This window comes from Thalassophryne amazonica, chromosome 19 (assembly GCF_902500255.1).
Source record: "Thalassophryne amazonica chromosome 19, fThaAma1.1, whole genome shotgun sequence".
Taxonomy (NCBI): domain Eukaryota; kingdom Metazoa; phylum Chordata; class Actinopteri; order Batrachoidiformes; family Batrachoididae; genus Thalassophryne; species Thalassophryne amazonica.
In genome coordinates, this window is record NC_047121.1 from 35,149,642 (window position 1) to 35,168,812 (window position 19,171).

General features: G+C 41.1%; 1 protein-coding gene across 4 annotated transcripts in view; it reads right to left on the reverse strand.

Moving 5' to 3' along the window:
* Positions 1-19,171, reverse strand: part of LOC117532108 (SAM and SH3 domain-containing protein 1-like) — a 172,617-nt gene that overhangs the window by 38,614 nt on the left and 114,832 nt on the right. The window contains exon 1 of one of the 4 annotated variants that reach the window (XM_034195363.1): positions 2,870-3,158. The exons of the other annotated variants lie outside the window; for them this stretch is intronic. Within the exon in view, the coding sequence (XP_034051254.1) occupies positions 2,870-3,019 (150 nt within the window). The 5' untranslated portion in view covers positions 3,020-3,158. Of the gene's footprint in view, positions 1-2,869; positions 3,159-19,171 lie in introns of those variants that run through there. 4 annotated transcript variants of the gene reach the window in all.

Sequence of the window (19,171 nt, forward strand, 5' to 3'; positions counted from 1 at the left end):
CAGCGATACTGTGCCACTGATTACGGAGAGCCCTGGACTACTGATGTTGTTTAAAAATGCAAAAGTACTTTTTATCCAATTACTCTGCAGCCCTAGTTTACAACAAGTCTGAGATGAGTTTACTCTCGGGCACGGCAGAGTGCATGCAATTGCGTGGATCAAAGTTGTGCAAGTGTTAGGGGCCTTTAATCTAGTGTTGTTCTCACCTTCCACACCTAAGTTCACACCTAGTTTACAACCCTGTAAGATCCACTGTTGCAGAATTACAAAAATTTTTATCATCCCCATAAAGCTATAGTTTCTTTTTTTCAAACACATCATTGGGTCCTATTCTTCAGTCTCACAATGCTATTGGGTCATATATTTGTATTTAAGGCATGCCCTCGGGTCAAGAAATCACACACCCTAGAGATTTTTGATTGAATATCATCCCATCGATTTACTGGGCTGAATTTATGTGACTGAAGTAAAATGCTTTAAATATTTTTTTCCCCATCTCGACCACGTATCAGGTCACCCTGGAAGGAGGAGATAGGATGAACAATGCATGTATGCAAAACCTAAAAGGTTTTTCCGCCAGAGTGGCATAGCGTAGCATACATTTGCAGAGGCACGGAATACAGTAGTGCAGTATTACATAGTCTTGTATACAGTAGCACAGTTTGCATAGACTTGCGTAATGCACATCGCCCAGTGCTTTACGGCGAATATTCGGCAAAAATTAAACACGTTTAATTTTTTGAGTCCATTTTTGCATCTATTTTTTAGTGGCCCCCTTTGTATCCCTCAGCATATTGCCATGTAGGGCAGCATAAGCTCGGCGTGGTCGGTACAATGCATTATGCAACTCTATGTTGGCCCAGTGTGAAAGGGGCTTTAGTCAGCACACAACTACTGCAACACACTAGAGGGCAGGCGATCAAGAAGCGAAAGCGACAATCCTATGTTGAGCTTTAGAAGCACCTCCAGACCCTCTGCCAGGACTTCGCAGCTGAGTGTAGGTCTGTGGTTGACTTCCTCAGTGCAGTGGGGCACTGCATCTGACTAGAATGAATTTGTTGTATTTCATGTGATATCTGGAATTTGTGATATTTGATATGTATAATATCATGTGATAAGTCTAATGTGATATGTAAATTGTGTATAATAAACAACAAAAATTTTATGATGTGAGCTGTTGTCTTTTTTTTCAGTAAGGGTGTGAGCTTTTCTCCTGTGAGTTTGTATCTGTGTACCTCTCAGCGGTGCATTGTTTCTTTTTAAGAAAGTGCCAAAACTCATATTTGTGCCATTGCTCAAATGGGTTCATTTTGGTTTTTCAGCCTAATAACAGTGTTTCATTGGCAGTGAGAGCTCATTAAAAGCAATAGATTCTAAATGTGATATCTGAACTTAAATTTACATCCTTAATTTGCATCATTGTAAGTAATGAATCAGTGAATAACACACACTTGTGCAAGAAACAGCTGAAGCACCAATTGGCTCTTTAAAACTCAGAGAGCACACCGAAAGCCATCATTTTTTTTCCATTTACTGTATTTGGATGTAAATACTCTCAAATTAAATGTAAGATGTGGTGAACAGCAAAAAACTTTCATTTGGAAATCTGAACACAACTGATGGAACAAATAGAAATAAAACACACTGTAGAAACAGGGCACCTTATCATGGCAGTTATCATGCTGTGTCTGTCAAATAATGTCCATAAACCTTGTAATACATTATTGTTGCTGCTCTTGTGCCATAGCTGGAGGGTATGCAAATGTGGCAGCAGAAAACATTCCTTGAGAGTGAAAAGTACTGTGTGCTCACTTGTCTCACGGCATGATGGACTGTGACTAGCTCAACTGTCCAGAAGAGGAGGCCATTCATTTTGCAAATGACATGCCCCAGGTCTAAAAATCTGGCTGCTTTTCATACAGTCTGACGACGTTGTTGCTGAATGAGAAGTACTGCACTGTGCCTGGCTTCTGCAATGCTTCTGCCTCAAACTGATCCACATAAACAGCCTATTGTGATACAACTACATGACACTGCATCGGCCTGAGTGCTCATTACACATGGTGCATGAATATGAAGGCAGCTTTAGCATTCGGAAAATGCCTGTCCTAAACAATTAAAATTTTTTTTTTTCCTTGTTCACACAAAGACTTCTACCAACGTGTGTTCCAAGAAAATCCTACTGTGTGCTAGTAGTAATAATAGTCCTTAACCTAAAACTGCAGCACGAGGCTTAAAAAGGGAAAAGATTGTGTCACAGTTCCCTGACGCTGAACATCTCTGAGGCAGACAAAAGAGCCACACGACCTCAGGGCGCAGAGCGTCTGATTAGTGTTTTTACAGTTTTTCTGACTTGCTTCAGCCAGTTAAGCGACCAGACTTGAGTCAAAAACCATCAGCAAGTAATTTAACTGACCTTATCCTGCTTACTGCTTAAAGAGGTTGCAGTCAGGAATCAGAAATGTACATTTTGGCTAGACAGGGCTTAGGAAACAGACTTTACTATAAGCCCTGTTTAATTTATCACAACGGTATTATGAAACACGTATGTAGATATTCACATTTAAATCCTTTTTAACAACATCCTTTGTTTCATTATGCTCATGCTGTAAGACAAAGTAATTATGAAAACATCACTGGATATGAAGAACTATTAAAAATGTCAGAGTGATAAATAAGTCTTCAAAAAGATCACGAGAAGAATTTTGTCCCAGCATTTTCTTCCAATTCATTCATCCACTCGAAAACAGCAAAGCCTGTCATTTGAAATAAGGCCAAACTAAATTAAATATCTTCCTGCAAAGCTACAGAAAACCGTCCACGACAAATGTGGCACCACATTCCAGTGCAAACATAAAAATACACTCACCACTAACAGGCATGTGGTTGCCAACAGCAAATACCCAGCAGCACAAGTTGCTCTTCGGTAGCAGTGGACTGCTGTAAGTGAAAATCTCTGTTTTGAAACTTTAGGGGACAATACATCCTCAAGACAAGGGGAGGGGTGGCTAGCGTGCATAAATCAGAGGGAGCTTGCTGAGAGGAGGTGGGGAGAGTTGCAACTTGCAACCACATGACAGTGAAACTGCTGGGTGGGGCGCTGTAATCTTGCCAGCTGCAACCCACAGGCACCAGCTGACTCACATGTTCAAATAAACCACCACCTTTGCTGCGTGAGCGTCCCCGTGTGTTTATGTCTGCAGTTGAACTAAAACCTGTGCGTCAGGCCAACAGTGGTCTTGCATGGAATATCACATGGTGGCCAATGAAGTCTCCCCCTGCTGGTCAAACTTCCTTTGATAACATAACCGTACACCACAAGGGGTGAAATTAAAAAAACATGAAATGATAAAAATGGTGATGAAAATGCATGTGAGCTGAAAAATGGAGTAGTAAAAATGGACAGGACATCAAAAAATGGAGTGGAAAATTATCAAGTGATTTGATCAATTTAATCATTTTGACTAATTTTATTTTCATCACATTAAAGACAAAATTGCATTTTATCATTTCAGCAATGTGTCCTCGAGGGTGGAAGTAACAAAAATTAATTGATTAAAACTAGAGGTGATGAAAATAGATGTGCACTGAAAAATGGAGTGACAGAAAACTTTCTTTGCACAACTTTCATTTTTGGAGAATGAATCATTCGCCTTAAATTTCGTGTGGAAAACATTTTATGTTTTTTACATGTACATAACAGACATCGGAGGAATAACATGGCCTATCCTATTCGCTGAATGTATGATACAACCAACCATCCTGATTACATCGGATAACCCTGAAAGCCATGGTAAGAAAAAGCAGATAAAGCCTATTCAATGAGATGCAGACCACCATGTGCAAAGACACACAACTTTATAAAATGCCTTAAGCCCCGTTTACACAGTGCCGGTAAGAGCTCCCGGAAGCGTCCCGGAAGAGTTTTTGGCTCCTCCGGGCCGTCTTAGGGATCACACGCCGTTGTTAACACCAGCGCTAGGGGGCGTGGCTTAGTTCCGGCTTTACCGGGAATCGTCGAAAAAATTATTCAACATGTTGAATATTCCGGGAGCGCTCCCGGAGAAGACCGGAGAATTTGCGTGACGACGGAGACAACGCGAACAACGGCGTTTGATACTTTTTAATCGCCATTTTAACCTTTCTCTTCCTGTAGTGCCGCAGTTTACACCGCCGTTATTCGGCGGCCGGCGTTGTATCCATAATCAATGGCGTATAGAACGGCGACAGAGGCGGTCAAAACGGCGGCGCTAGCGGACAGTACGCTGTTCTATACGCCACCTCCCGGTTAAAACGGCGTTCCAGTATAAAAAGTATAAAAGTATAAAAAGAAGAAACAGAAGAAACAGAAGAAGAAGAAGAAGAAACAGAAGAAGAAGAAGAAACAGATAATAATAATAAAAAAAAATATGATCCTGGAGTAACGCAGGATTTACCCTGTTTGCCTGGGTAAAAACCTGGGTATTAACCAGTGGTAAAAAGTATACAAAGAAGAAACAGAAGAAGAAGAAGAAACGGAAGAAGAAGAAGAAATAGAAGAAGAAGAAGAAGAAGAAACAGATAATAATAATAATAAAAAAATGATCCTGGAGTAACGCAGGATTTACCCTGTTTGCCTGGGTAAAAACCTGAGTATTAACCAGCGGTATACAGGGCTTTATCGGCGTCAGGAGAACACCGCCGTTCTCATCCGCATCTTAACCTGCGATTGTAAGGGATAGAACTGGGTATTAACCCCCGTTGCCTGACGTGTGCCGGATGCTACGGTGTCAAAACATCGCTTTATTTGGCGTACTTAGCGGCGTTTTATCCGCCTATTTGCAGACAGTACAGTGGTCAAAACGCCGGCAAAGTGCTCCACCCCTTTCCACCGCGAAAACAGTCAGAACTACCGCGACCTTCGGTCTACGTACTACCCGCCGACTAAACTGTCTATGTGTAAACAGGGCTTTATTATACCACAGTCCACCTGCATGCAGACATTGACCACACAGTAAATTTTGCAGAGTAAAATATACTCTGTCAGGATAACATTTGGTCCCAGCCCAAACAGAGTTAAATATACTCTACAACCCCTGGCAAAAATTATGGAATCACCGGCCTCGGAGGATGTTCATTCAGTTGTTTAATTTTGTAGAAAAAAAGCAGATCACAGACATGACACAAAACTAAAGTCATTTCAAATGGCAACTTTCTGGCTTTAAGAAACACTATAAGAAATCAAGAAAAATAACTGTGGCAGTCAGTAACGGTTACTTTTTTAGACCAAGCAGAGGGAAAAAAATATGGAATCACTCAATTCTGAGAAAAAAATTAAGGAATCATGAAAAACAAAAGAACGCTCCAACACATCACTAGTATTTTGTTGCACCACCTCTGGCTTTTATAACAGCTTGCAGTCTCTGAGGCATGGACTTAATGAGTGACAAACAGTACTCTTCATCAATCTGGCTCCAACTTTCTCTGATTGCTGTTGCCAGATCAGCTTTGCAGGTTGGAGCCTTGTCATGGACCATTTTTTTCAACTTCCACCAAAGATTTACAATTGGATTAAGATCCGGACTAATTGCAGGCCATGACATTGACCCTATGTGTCTTTTTGCAAGGAATGTTTTCACAGTTTTTGCTCTATGGCAAGATGCATTATCATCTTGAAAAATGATTTCATCATCCCCAAACATCCTTTCAATTGATGGGATAAGAAAAGTGTCCAAAATATCAACGTAAACTTGTGCATTTATAGATGATGTAATGACAGCCATCTCCCCAGTGCCTTTACCTGACATGCAGCCCCATATCATCAATGACTGTGGAAATTTACATGTTCTCTTCAGGCAGTCATCTTTATAAATCTCATTGGAACGACACCAAACAAAAGCTCCAGCATCATCACCTTGCCCAATACAGATTCAAGATTCATCACTGAATATGACTTTCATCCAGTCATCCACAGTCCACGATTGCTTTTCCTTAGCCCATTGTAACCTTGTTTTTTTCTGTTTAGGTGTTAATGTAAAAAGTAAGTCCCTTCGGCTGCTCCCTTGTTTGCACTTGGGGTCGCCACAGCAAATCCAAGGTGGATCTGCATGTTGAATTGGCACAAGTTTTACGCCGGATGCCCTTCCTGACGCAACTCCACATTACATGGAGAAATGTGGCAGGGGTGGGATTTGAACCCGGAACCTTCTGAACTGAAACCAAGCGTATTAACCACTTGGCCACTAGGTGTTAATGATGGCTTTCATTTAGCTTTTCTGTATGTAAATCCCATTTCCTTTAGGCGGTTTCTTACAGTTCGGTCACAGATGTTGACTCCAGTTTCCTCCCATTCGTTCCTCATTTGTTTTGTTGTGCATTTTCGATTTTTGAGACATATTGCTTTAAGTTTTCTGTCTTGACGCTTTGATGTCTTCCTTGGTCTACCAGTATGTTTGCCTTTAACAACCTTCCCATGTTGTTTGTATTTGGTCCAGAGTTTAGACACAGCTGACTGTGAACAACCAACATCTTTTGCAACATTGCGTGATGATTTACCCTCTTTTAAGAGTTTGATAATCCTCTCCTTTGTTTCAATTGACATCTCTCGTGTTGGAGCCATGATTCATGTCAGTCCACTTGGTGCAACAGCTCTCCAAGGTGTGATCACTCCTTTTTAGATGCAGACTAACGAGCAGATCTGATTTGATGCAGGTGTTAGTTTTGGGGATGAAAATTTACAGGGTGATTCCATAATTTATTCCTCAGAATTGAGTGAATCCATATTTTTTCCCTCTGTTTGGTCTAAAAAAGTAACCTTTACTGACTGCCACAATTTTTTTTCCTGATTTCTTATAGTGTTTCTTAAAGCCAGAAAGATGCCATTTGAAATGACTTTAGTTTTTTGTCATGTCTGTGATCTGCTTTTTTTCTGCCCCCGCGACCCGACTCCGGATAAAGCGGAAGAAAATGGATGGATGGATGGATGGATTAAACAACTGAATGAACAGCCTCCGAGGCCGGTGATTCCATAATTATTGCCAGGGGTTGTAGTATAGAGTAAAATCAGCTCTACCGTCTTGTCAAATCACATTGTGCAACTCCAATAGAGTCATTCATAATAGAGTTGATTTTACCCTGTGATAGAATTGATTTTGCACTGTGATAGAGTATATTTAACTCTATTTGGACTGGGACCAAGTGTTATCATGACAGAGTACATTTTACTCTGCAAAACTTACTGTGCAGGCACTGTGATTTTCAAGTTGAATAACAAATTAACAATCCAATAAAGTTGAATTTGCACAAATCAACTGATTTTGCAAACAAGTGGTCTCAAAATTCAAGGAAATTTGTGTTAAATATATTTATGATGATACAGAACAAAAAGAACAACAACCAGAAGCTGACACACTGTTCTCACTTTCAGACATGATTAGGCTCGTGTTGTTGTGTGTGCTAGAACACAAATCCAAAATTGCACAATCTAAAGTAGCAAACTACAAATATACTTAATGGAAATACATGTATTTAAAACACACACACACAAATATGGTAATATTTAGCAGGACTTACCCATCCATCGCAAAGATGATTATTCAGTTACAGGTAATTTGGTGGGTGATGATCTGATGTTAATAAGTGTAAAAGCACTGTCAATGCTGATGGTGTAAAGCAGAACATTGCTGCCAGTTATAGCAGTTTTACAAAAGTCATATTAGTCTTTCTGAAGGTTTTAAACCTGGGAGGTCTGTTCCCCCAGGCAAAATATATTGCAGGATGCCAGTGCATTTATGCTGGTTTCATATCTAGTTTGAATGAGTGCCACTGCTACCAAGTCAGATTGGCCGAGCTGAGCTATGTTAGATATGTGCACACAGACCTTGTCTGTTTGCTGTGGAGGATCTGTCACACTTTAAAAACAGGGACAGTGAATGGATTTTATAAGGTGTTGTCACATTATGACGGATTGAGTAAACTGATTAGTAATGAAGTGAAATAATTTCCGGTTGCAAATATCACTTAATCTGTAAATCTATGGTGGATTTGGGGCTCTGATGGACAGATGACGTCACATTCCCACTGGCAAAACAAAGGGTCGCATTCAGCAGAATAATTTTCCTGGTTTCAATACATATATATGCGCACTGGGGGGAGCCGGATTTGAGCGGGACTTGCCTGAACACAAATCTGGCTCACTTGAGGATCATGACATCCTATTTCCTCACTATGTTCGCGCACCTATGGTCCACTGTGCCAGTGTTCAGTTCGGCCACAACGCTGAAGACAGCAAGTAACATTCTTTCTCTGTGGTCCCTTTTCACCAAGAAAATCCACCGGGTGTGCTTTGACGTCTAGATAAAATGCACATAGCCAAGCTATCTTTTTCTTCAGTCTGATCTTGGCTAAATGAACAGCTATGCTGCATGTTGCTGAGTCAAGAACTGTCCTGTCATGCTGGAGTCTCCTTTGGTCAATCACAAGCTCAGTCTGAAGCACTGGACAACCACAGGATATGAATGCATGAATATCATAGTGAGTGAATATCTGTGTGACTGTGAGATCAATAAAGTATATCTCATAGAAGTAAGTATAGAACAAAATTGTAAACAAACGTGCAACCGCTCAAGCAAGCAGAAAAACTTTAGAACGACTGCCACTTGCTCCCTCTGCCTTGCCCCATTAAAAGAGCAGCACAGCTGATGGGAGAGAGAGTATCATGCATTTCTAAAGAACAACACCCATTAACAACATGGAAACGGAATTATCCCTATACAATGTTTTTCTTTTTCTTTGTTGCTTCTTTCAAGAAATATCTCCATCCACACGAAACCACTGAAAACTCTGTAGTAAATATGCTAAGGCTGTATGTGGTGATGTAACGCTTACACAAAAAAATGGAGATGATGTAGAGCATGCACAGAACTATTATAAGGCACTAATTAATGTAACCGGAGAAGCTAGAACTTTACAAAGTAGCACACAGCGCAAATATAAGGTCTTTTAATCTGACCTGTTGCGTCCTTTGAGCGGAATTCATCATCACAGCCTGCCGAAAACCGTTACCCACATAAGACAGCCTTGTTTTGGAAGACAACATCTAAAAAGTCATTAATTCCTCATCATGTAAACTGCTGGTGCATAAATACAATGTTTTTAAAGACGTCCCTCTGTGTTTGTTCTGGGTGAATTTCCCAAAATAACTTTTTTTGAAAGCTGAAACCGTTTTCTGCAATTATTTTATTAGCACAATGGTTGCTTTATTCACACCAACATCCACCACAGCTATTCAATGAAAATAAATCCCATTAAGGATTTACCAAGGCAAAAAAAAAAAAAAAAAAAATCTTAAATTACATTGTTAACAACAACAACATCATGTCATTAATTATGAGTGGCTGAGGCTAGACAGGTGGGATTATAACATTATAGGTTCAGAAAAGTTCTGTATTCCTTGTCTGCACAAAGACGCAAATCCAGCATTTTCAGATTGATCCACTCTGTGACCTGTTTTCCTAAAAGTAGTGGCTTTGGGCTCTGAAAACACCAGTTCTGTGTGAACAAAATGACTATAAAAAAAAAAAAACCTCTTGTGAATATGCCTGAACCCATCTCCATGTGGACAGGGCCTAAATCAAGAAAGTAGAAACATTGTGAACAAAACAAAAATACACTAAAACAACTGGAAAAAGTAAAGTGAACAACATGCCAAATCCATCAGCACCATCTTGTTCCTCCCCAATCTATAACGGAAACCCAGTTATTTATATCTCGACTCGATATGACACTGTTTTATCACATGAAAATTTATACCAGGATCATCGTGGATGAATTGGCATAGCCCTTCGTATTACCAAAGAAATCCAGCAATCTTTTAAGGTAACTGGTTAACATCCAGGTCTCACAACAAAACACTAAGACATGATGGGCCAGGATGTAAAAGACTTGAATTATTATTCCACAAAATTATTGGCATTGCAATCACCTCTGCTCAGCAACAGAAATGGCTGACATACTTGTAGCTTGATGCCATTTCTTTTAGTAATTTAAAATCTGCTCTTGTTTTGTTACAACTTCAACTTCAAAACCAATGCACAAGGAAAATCTTATAAACCGCTTGATCACTAGCTGTTTATGTACCAGCAGATGGCAGCAAATTGTAACACTACATACATGAGTTTCTCATTTCAGTGGCACAGGATGGTGGTTAATGACAGGTAAGAGCCAAATGAAATCAGACTGCAGCAACGTTGAGATTCTCAGTTTTGAATACTACTGTCAACCTTCAATAGAGGCAATATTTAGCTGTTTAAACAGATCCAGGAGATCATCCTCTGCACACTGTCACTGCTTTTCAAATCAACAAAAGCATCTTTACAGATCTGTAGGGTAGAAAGAATCATCCTGACCTCATTTGCCTCCAGTTGTTCAGTGAGATTAATTGTGGGGGAAGGCCACAAATTTTGTATGAATGTAATGACTGCTGGGATAAGCTCCAGTCCCCTGTGACCCTTAAATGGAATAAGCAAGTTCAGAAAAAGAATGGATGGATGTAGTAACTGTACTTTAATTCTTCATCTTTAATAACTGATCCCTGATACCAAAGCACCAAGAGTTATCAATGCCAGTGTCAGATCTGCAGCAGGAGGCAGCAGATTATGCCGAGCTGCAGATGGACGGTCGTCACAGTGGGGGCAACGTTAGGCATACATTGCCAAAAGGCCCAAGCAGCTTATGCCAGAAAGGGCAGTTTTCCACTTGAATACCCAGCGTTGGACTGCCTGCCACCTCAGTACACAGAGGGACTTAGAGGCAAATGCCATCCTTTCCCATCACTCTCTTCTTTTCACCATCAAGTCTCTTGGTTCTCGGTGTAATGCCTGACCACACATCTGAACTTTGATCTTCCTTGAGATAGTTAGCTCATGACTGTAAAGAGACTAATGCCCTAGATCAGAAAGTTGCACACAACATATGGGGTGATGCACCTTCCTCTGCCACCCCAACCATCTGCATGTCCTCCCTCACCACATCCATAAACCTCCTCTTTGGCCTCCCTCGTCTCCCCCTGTCTGGTGGCTCCATCTTCAGCATCCTTCTCCATACATACCCTTGGTCATCCTCTGCACATGTCCAAACATCTCAAGCTTATCATTCTGACTTTGTCTCCAAAGCATTTGACCTGTCTGTTTGATATTTTCAATGCAACAGTAAAAATATAGACTAGAATAGAATAGAATAGAATGCCTTTACTGTCACTGTATTGTGCAAATGGAACAAAATTAAAAGTGCTATTCCTACAAGCGCTTCAAGATATTTACATAAAACATTCACTCACTCAGTTTACTCCAATTAAGGGTCATGGGGGTGGTGGAGTGGGGGGTGAAGCCAGAGCCTATCCCAGCAGTCATAGGGCGTGATGCAGGGTACATCCTGGACAGGACGCCAGTCTGTCACAGGGCCACATATAGACAAACAAACACATTCACACCACACACGCACCTATGCACAATTCAAAGTTTTCAATCCATTAGGGCTGCAGCTATCGATTATTTTAGTAACAGAGTATTCTATTGATTATTCTGGTGATTAATCAAGTAATCGGATAAAAGGTACTTTTGCATTTTTAAACATCATCAATACTCCAGGGCTCTCCCTACTAAGCAATGGCACAATGTTGCTGTGCCAAAGTCTTAACATTTTGCTGAAATGGCGATGGGATGTGTCTTTCTGTTTTGTTTTATTAACCATTTTTAAGTTTTTTTTTTATGCTGGTGGACAGGGTCCCTGGGTGATTTTTTGTTTTTAAATCCCTCTTTCTCTACAATTCAACAATATCACTTCAGTCTTGCTACTTTAAAGGGGATAGAGAATCAAAATCATCTTTTTCATGTTTTTGGTGTTAGTTCAGAGTCTTCCCGCTGTGGGGAATACACACGAAGTGCCAGCAAGTTTCAGAACCTCTGTTTCAAGTATTTCTCCTTTTTTGAATTGCCCCTAGAAAACAGGCCAATCCGTTTTTGAGAGAAAACTTACGTCACTTTTTTACCAATAGCCCTTTCACACACACCCCATCGAAATTAATAATTCATAAGGTTGTGCCCACCCATTCGTAACACTCGAAGAGAAGCAATGGCGAGCTACAGGTGTGCTTCCCCAGGCTGTTTTAGCGGACTACGATCTTCCCACGGAAAGCAATGTACGCGATCACTAGCTTTTATTCATTTTTAACCGCATCCCCAGTACATACAACCGCCGACTATTTCTTTGCTCTGCGCATTTCACGGAGGACTGTTTCACAAACCTTGCACGATTTCGAGCTGGCTTCAGTCGGCATTTAATATTCAGTAGAGGGTCAGTTCCGACTCTGCGACAAAATCAACGCCAGCAATCAGTACAGCCTGTGAGTATCACATTTTCTTTTGTTTTAAATTTGTGTTGCGCCATATTCCTGTTGTAAGAATTGCACTGGTTTGTTCCTCTAAAGGGAATGAGCTAACCCCTTAGCAGCTAGGGATGTGTATCGAGAACCTGTTCCTTTTGGGTATTGTTAAGAAATGACTCGATCCACCGACATCAATAAGCTTTGTGCTTAACGATTATGTTATCGGTCCTTCAGAGTGGCCGTTGTTTTGGGGGGTGTTTGTCAGGAAAATGATCATTTCTGTATTGATTACAGACCCTGCAGCGGGTCCGTAAACAACTTTTCTGCAGCGCGGCTTTGCTTTGAACCTTGAACCAATCGAAGCAGTGTTTCGCAGATTGAAGCAATGCTTCGATTATTCTTTCTTTTGCTTAATTTTCTCCTGCTAAAACCCTAAAGAGCATACGTCTGTGAGTATTATTTACCTTTTCTATGTTAAACCAACCTGTTATGTTCTTCTGAAACAGTTGATAGATGTATTTTATAACAAAAACGGGAGCAATGCTAACGCGTTAGCATGTGTATGGCATTTTCAATGTTAAAAGTTAGCATTGCAGCTGTCATCACGTTCGGGTGCATTTGTTTTCAAATTGTAATATTTCTTAAATTTATTTTTGTTTATATATTAATAATCTAATGATTATTATATACAATTTTAGAGAAAGAGGCAAAAAAAACCTGAATAGAAACACAACAGAAAATATAAAAGCAATGAAAATAAATAAATGCTTTCTTTTCAGTGAGAGCAACAGCAGCCAATCAAACAACGGCAACCAATCAGCGCCACCTACTTGCATTTCATAATGAGGTTGGCAAATAAGCTCCGAAACGACGCTGTTAAAGGCAAACGAGGCATTCTAAACCCAGCATAGTAACATAGCTGTTTCAGAGAGCCTTTTAGGAAGGTTCTGAGCCATTACAGACCCAACCAATTTTTTTTGGGCTACATATCACATCACAGAACAAGGATTAATGCCCCATTCAACCTCTCTCTATCACCTTTAATTGGTGCACAAAACAAAGGGCATCGTAACAGCCAATTCAGTCTATGGAAAGGTGGTTTGTGAAAATGATTTTTGTTTCTTCTTTTTTAAGCCAGAAGGATAGCCGTGCTCCTTTTGTGGCATAGTATTAAAACCATGAAACATGTTTATGTATTTCTGTGTGCATATGGGAGAGCAATCATTACCATCACACTCCTGCATTGGGAGCTGCGAAAGACAAAGCATCAGTGGAAGAGCTTAACTATTCATGCTTGAGTGTAAGTGGATTTTAACCAGTCCTAAACGAGGATTGATAAGAAGGGCTACTGTTGCGTGCACTGCTGACTACATTAGCTACACTGAGTGACAAGGAAAAACTGTAATGAATAAGTGAAGAAACACAATTACTGCCCCTATCCATAACAGTTACTGAAGTTACTGATTAGCATTCCCATTCACACACTGCAGTCTGTGAATTATACACAAAAATGATCATGCACACAAAATCATAGTACCAAACTGCAAGTGTACATGCACACAGAGATCAAATCAAATCAATTTTATTTATATAGTGCCAAATCACAACAAACAGTTGCCCCAAGGCGCTTTATATTGCAAGGCAAAGGCATACAATAATTACAGAAAAACCCCAACGGTCAAAACGACCCCCTGTGAGCAAGCACTTGGCGACAGTGGGAAGGAAAAACTCCCTTTTAACAGGAAGAAACCTCCAGCAGAACCAGGCTCAGGGACTGGTTGGGGCTGAGGGAGAGAATCAGGAAAAAGACATGCTGTGGAGGGGAGCAGAGATCAATCACTAATGATTAAATGAAGAGTGGTGCATACAGAGCAAAAAGAGAAAGAAACACACAGTGCATCATGGGAACCCCCCAGCAGTCTAAGTCTATAGCAGCATAACTAAGGGATGGTTCAGGGTCACTTGATCCAGCCCTAACTATAAGCTTTAGCAAAAAGGAAAGTTATAAGCCTAATCTTAAAAGTAGAGAGGGTGTCTGTCTCCCTGATCCGAATTGGGAGCTGGTTCCAGAGGAGAGGAGCCTGAAAGCTGAAGGCTCTGCCTCCCATTCTACTCTTAAAAACCCTAGGAACTACAAGTAAGCCTGCAGTCTGAGAGCGAAGCGCTCTATTGGGGTGATATGGTACTATGAGGTCCCTAAGATAAGATGGGACCTGATTATTCAAAACCTTATAAGTAAGAAGAAGAATTTTAAATTCTATTCTAGAATTAACAGGAAGCCAATGAAGAGAAGCCAATATGGGTGAAATATGCTCTCTCCTTCTAGTCCCTGTCAGTACTCTAGCTGCAGCATTTTGAATTAACTGAAGGCTTTTCAGGGAACTTTTAAGACAACCTGATAATAATGAATTACAGTAGTCCAGCCTAGAGGAAATAAATGCATGAATTAGTTTTTCAGCATCACTCTGAGACAAGACCTTTCTAATTTTAGAGATACTGTGCAAATGCAAAAAAAAAGCAGTCCTACATATTTGTTTAATATGCGCATTGAATGACATATCCTGATCAAAAATGACTCCAAGATTTCTCACAGTATTACTAGAGGTCAGGGTAATGCCATCCAGAGTAGGGATCTGGTTAGACACCATGTTTCTAAGATTTGTGGGTGTTGTGAAAGTGTCGTGACACGGACCCACAACAGGGGGCGTTAATGAACGGACAATGGATAAGCCAAAAGTAACAATTTAATGTTGTGAATCGCACAACGACGTACAGACAATAACAATATGGTGGAATGTCAATTATACACCAGGTGACGTGTGGGCAGACTCGACGATAGAAGACGCCTGGCGAGAGAAGAGCCGGATCCCACACGGCTTCCACCACCAACGGAGCTGAAGAACACCGGAGCCGCCAAGCCCTGCGCCTCAGGTGGCCGCTGTCTTCAGCAGTCAGACCCGGTACTGCTGGCAGAGAACAGAGACAGTCCTGATGAGTGTGAGTTCGCACACTCAGTAATCCCACAGTCTGTATACAGTTAGGAGGGAAAACCTCCACCTCCAATCACACACTCGTGCAGCTCCTGTGAAACCACTTATCTGGTGTGGGGTGTGAGGCGAAGCCGTCGCAGTCCACACCAAACGCCAATACCGCAGATAAGGACACCGTCACAGGAAAACGGCTGCAAATGAGATCAGACTATTAGTCACAGTTAAGCTTAGCAGAGAAATTACCTGAATGGTAGCTGATTTCTCGGCGTGGAGGTGGAGTTGCAGTCCGGCCTTTATGGTGGTGGTGATGAGTAGTGGATGAGTGACAGCTGGTACGGATGATGAGTGACAGCTGTCACTCCCGGTCGCTCCGACGCCCTCTCGTGCTTGAAGCCCGCACTTCAAGCAGGGCGCCATCTTGTGGTGGTGGGCCAGCAGTACCTCCTCTTCAGTGGCCCACACAACAGTGGGGCCAAGTACAATAACTTCAGTTTTATCTGAGTTTAAAAGCAGGAAATTAGAGGTCATCCATGTCTTTATGTCTGTAAGACAATCCTGCAGTTTAGCTAATTGGTGTGTGTCCTCTGGCTTCATGGATAGATAAAGCTGGGTATCATCTGCGTAACAATGAAAATGTAAGCAATGCTGTCTAATAATACTGCCTAAGGGAAGCATGTATAAAGTGAATAAAATTGGTCCTAGCACAGAACCTTGTGGAACTCCATAATTAACCTTAGTCTGTGAAGAAGATTCCCCATTTACATGAACAGATTGTAATCTATTAGATAAATATGATTCAAACCACCGCAGCGCAGTGCCTTTAATACCTATGGCATGCTCTAATCTCTGTAATAAAATTTTATGGTCAACAGTATCAAAAGCAGCACTGAGGTCTAACAGAACAAGTACAGAGATGAGTCCACTGTCTGAGGCCATAAGAAGATCATTTGTACCCTTCACTAATGCTGTTTCTGTACTATGGTGAATTCTAAACCCTGACTGAAACTCTTCAAATAGACCATTCCTCTGCAGATGATCAGTTAGCTGTTTTACAACTACCCTTTCAAGAATTTTTGAGAGAAAAGGAAGGTTGGAGATTGGCCTATAATTAGCTAAGATAGCTGGGTCAAGTGATGGCTTTTTAAGTAATGGTTTAATTACTGCCACCTTAAAAGCCTGTGGTACATAGCCAACTAATAAAGATAGATTGATCATATTTAAGACCGAAGCATTAATTAATGTTAGGGCTTCCTTGAGCAGCCTGGTAGGAATGGGGTCTAATAGACATGTTGCTGGTTTGGAGGAAGTAACTAATGAAAATAACTCAGACAGAACAATCAGAGAGAAAGAGTCTAACCAAATACCGGCATCACTGAAAGCAGCCAAAGATAACGATACGTCTTTGGGATGGTTATGAGTAATTTTTTCTCTAATAGTTAAAATTTTATTAGCAAAGAAAGTCATGAAGTCATTACTAGTTAAAGTTAAAGGAATACTCGGCTCAATAGAGCTCTGACTCTTTGTCAGCCTGGCTACAGTGCTGAAAAGAAACCTGGGGTTGTTCTTATTTTCTTCAATTAGTGATGAGTAGTAAGATGTCCTAGCTTTACGGAGGGCTTTTTTATAGAGCAACAGACTCTTTTTCCAGGCTAAGTGAAGATCTTCTAAATTAGTGAGACGCCATTTCCTCTCCAACTTACGGGTTATCTGCTTTAAGCTGTGAGTTTGTGAGTTATACCACGCAGTCAGGCACTTCTGATTTAAGATTCTCTTTTTCAGAGGAGCTACAGCATCCAAAGTTGTCCTCAAAGAGGATATAAAACTATTGACGAGATAATCTATCTCACTCACAGAGTTTAGGTAGCTACTCTGCCCTGTGTTGGTATATGGCACTGGAGAACATAAAGAAGGAATCATATCCTTAAACCTAGTTACAGCGCTTTCTACTTCTACTGTAATGAAACTTATTCCCCACTGCTGGGTAGTCCATCAGAGTAAATGTAAATGTTATTAAGAAATGATCAGACAGAAGGGAGTTTTCAGGGAATACTGTTAAGTCTTCAATTTCCATACCATAAGTCAGAACAAGATCTAAGGTATGATTAAAGTTGTGGGTGGACTCATTTACATTTTGAGCAAAGCCAATCAAGTCTAACAATAGATTAAATGCAGTGTTGAGGCTGTCATTCTCAGCATCTGTGTGGATGTTAAAATCGCCCACTATAATTATCTGAGCTAAGCACTAAATCAGACAAAAGGTCCGAAAATTCACAGAGAAACTCACAGTAACGACCAGGTGGACGATAGATAACAACAAATAAAACTGGTTTTTGGGACTTCCAATTTGGATGGACAAGACTAAGAGTCAAGCTTTCAAATGAATTAAAGGTCTGTCTGGGTTTTTGATTAATTAATAAGCTGGAGTGGAAGATTGCTGCTAATCCTCTGCCTCGGCCCGTGCTACGAGCATTCTGACAGTTAGTGTGACTCGGGGGTGTTGACTCATTTAAACTAACATATTCATCCTGCTGTAACCAGGTTTCTGTAAGGCAGAATAAATCAATATGTTGATCAATTATTATATCATTTACTAACAGGGACTTAGAAGAGAGAGATCTAATGTTTAACAGACCACATTTAACTGTTTTAGTCTGTGGTGCAGTTGAAGGTGCTATATTATTTTTTCTTTTTGAATTTTTATGCTTAAATAGATTTTTGCTGGTTATTGGTGGTCTGGGAGCAGGCACCGTCTCTACGGGGATGGGGTAATGAGGGGATGGCATGGGGAGAGAAGCTGCAGAGAGGTGTGTAAGACTACAACTCTGCTTCCTGGTCCCAACCCTGGATATTCACGGTTTGGAGGATTCAAGAAAATTGGCCAGATTTCTAGAAATGAGAGCTGCTACATCCAAAGTGGGATGGATGCCGTCTCTTCTAACAAGACCAGGTTTTCCCCAGAAGCTTTGCCAATAATCTATGAAGCCCACCTCATTTTTTTGGACACCACTCAGACAGCCAGCAATTCAGGGAGAACATGCGGCTAAACATGTCACTCCCGGTCCGATTGGGGAGGGGCCCAGAGAAAACTACAGAGTCCGACATTGTTTTTGCAAAGTTACACACTGATTCAATGTTAATTTTAGTGACCTCCGATTGGCGTAACCGGGTGTCATTACTGCTGACGTGAATTACAATCTTACCAAATTTACGATTAGCCTTAGCCAACAGTTTCAAATTTCCTTCGATGTCGCCTGCTCTGGCCCCCGGAAGACAATTGACTATGATTGCTGGTGTCGCTAACTTCACATTTCTCAAAACAGAGTCGCCAATAACCAGAGTTTGTTCCTCGGCGGGTGTGTCGCCGAGTGGAGAAAATTGGTTAGAAATGTGAACGGGTTGGCGGTGTACACGGGGCTTCTGTTTAGAACTATGCTTCCTCCTCACAGTCACCCAGTCGGCCTGCTTTCCCGGCTGCTCGGGATCTGCCGGAGGGGAACTAACGGCGGCTAAGCTACCTTGGTCCGCACCGACTACAGGGGCCTGGCTAGCTGTAGGATTTTCCAAGGTGCGGAGCCGTGTCTCCAATTCGCCCAGCCTGGCCTCCAAAGCTACGAATAAGCTACACTTATTACAAGTACCATTACTGCTAAAGGAGGCCGAGGAATAACTAAACATTTCACACCCAGAGCAGAAAACTGCGGGAGAGACAGGAGAAGCCACCATACTAAACCGGCTAAGAGCTAGTAGCTGCGCTAAGCTAGCGGATTCCTAAAAACACACAAAGTGAATAATGTGTAAATAATTTAGAGGTGATTCAGCA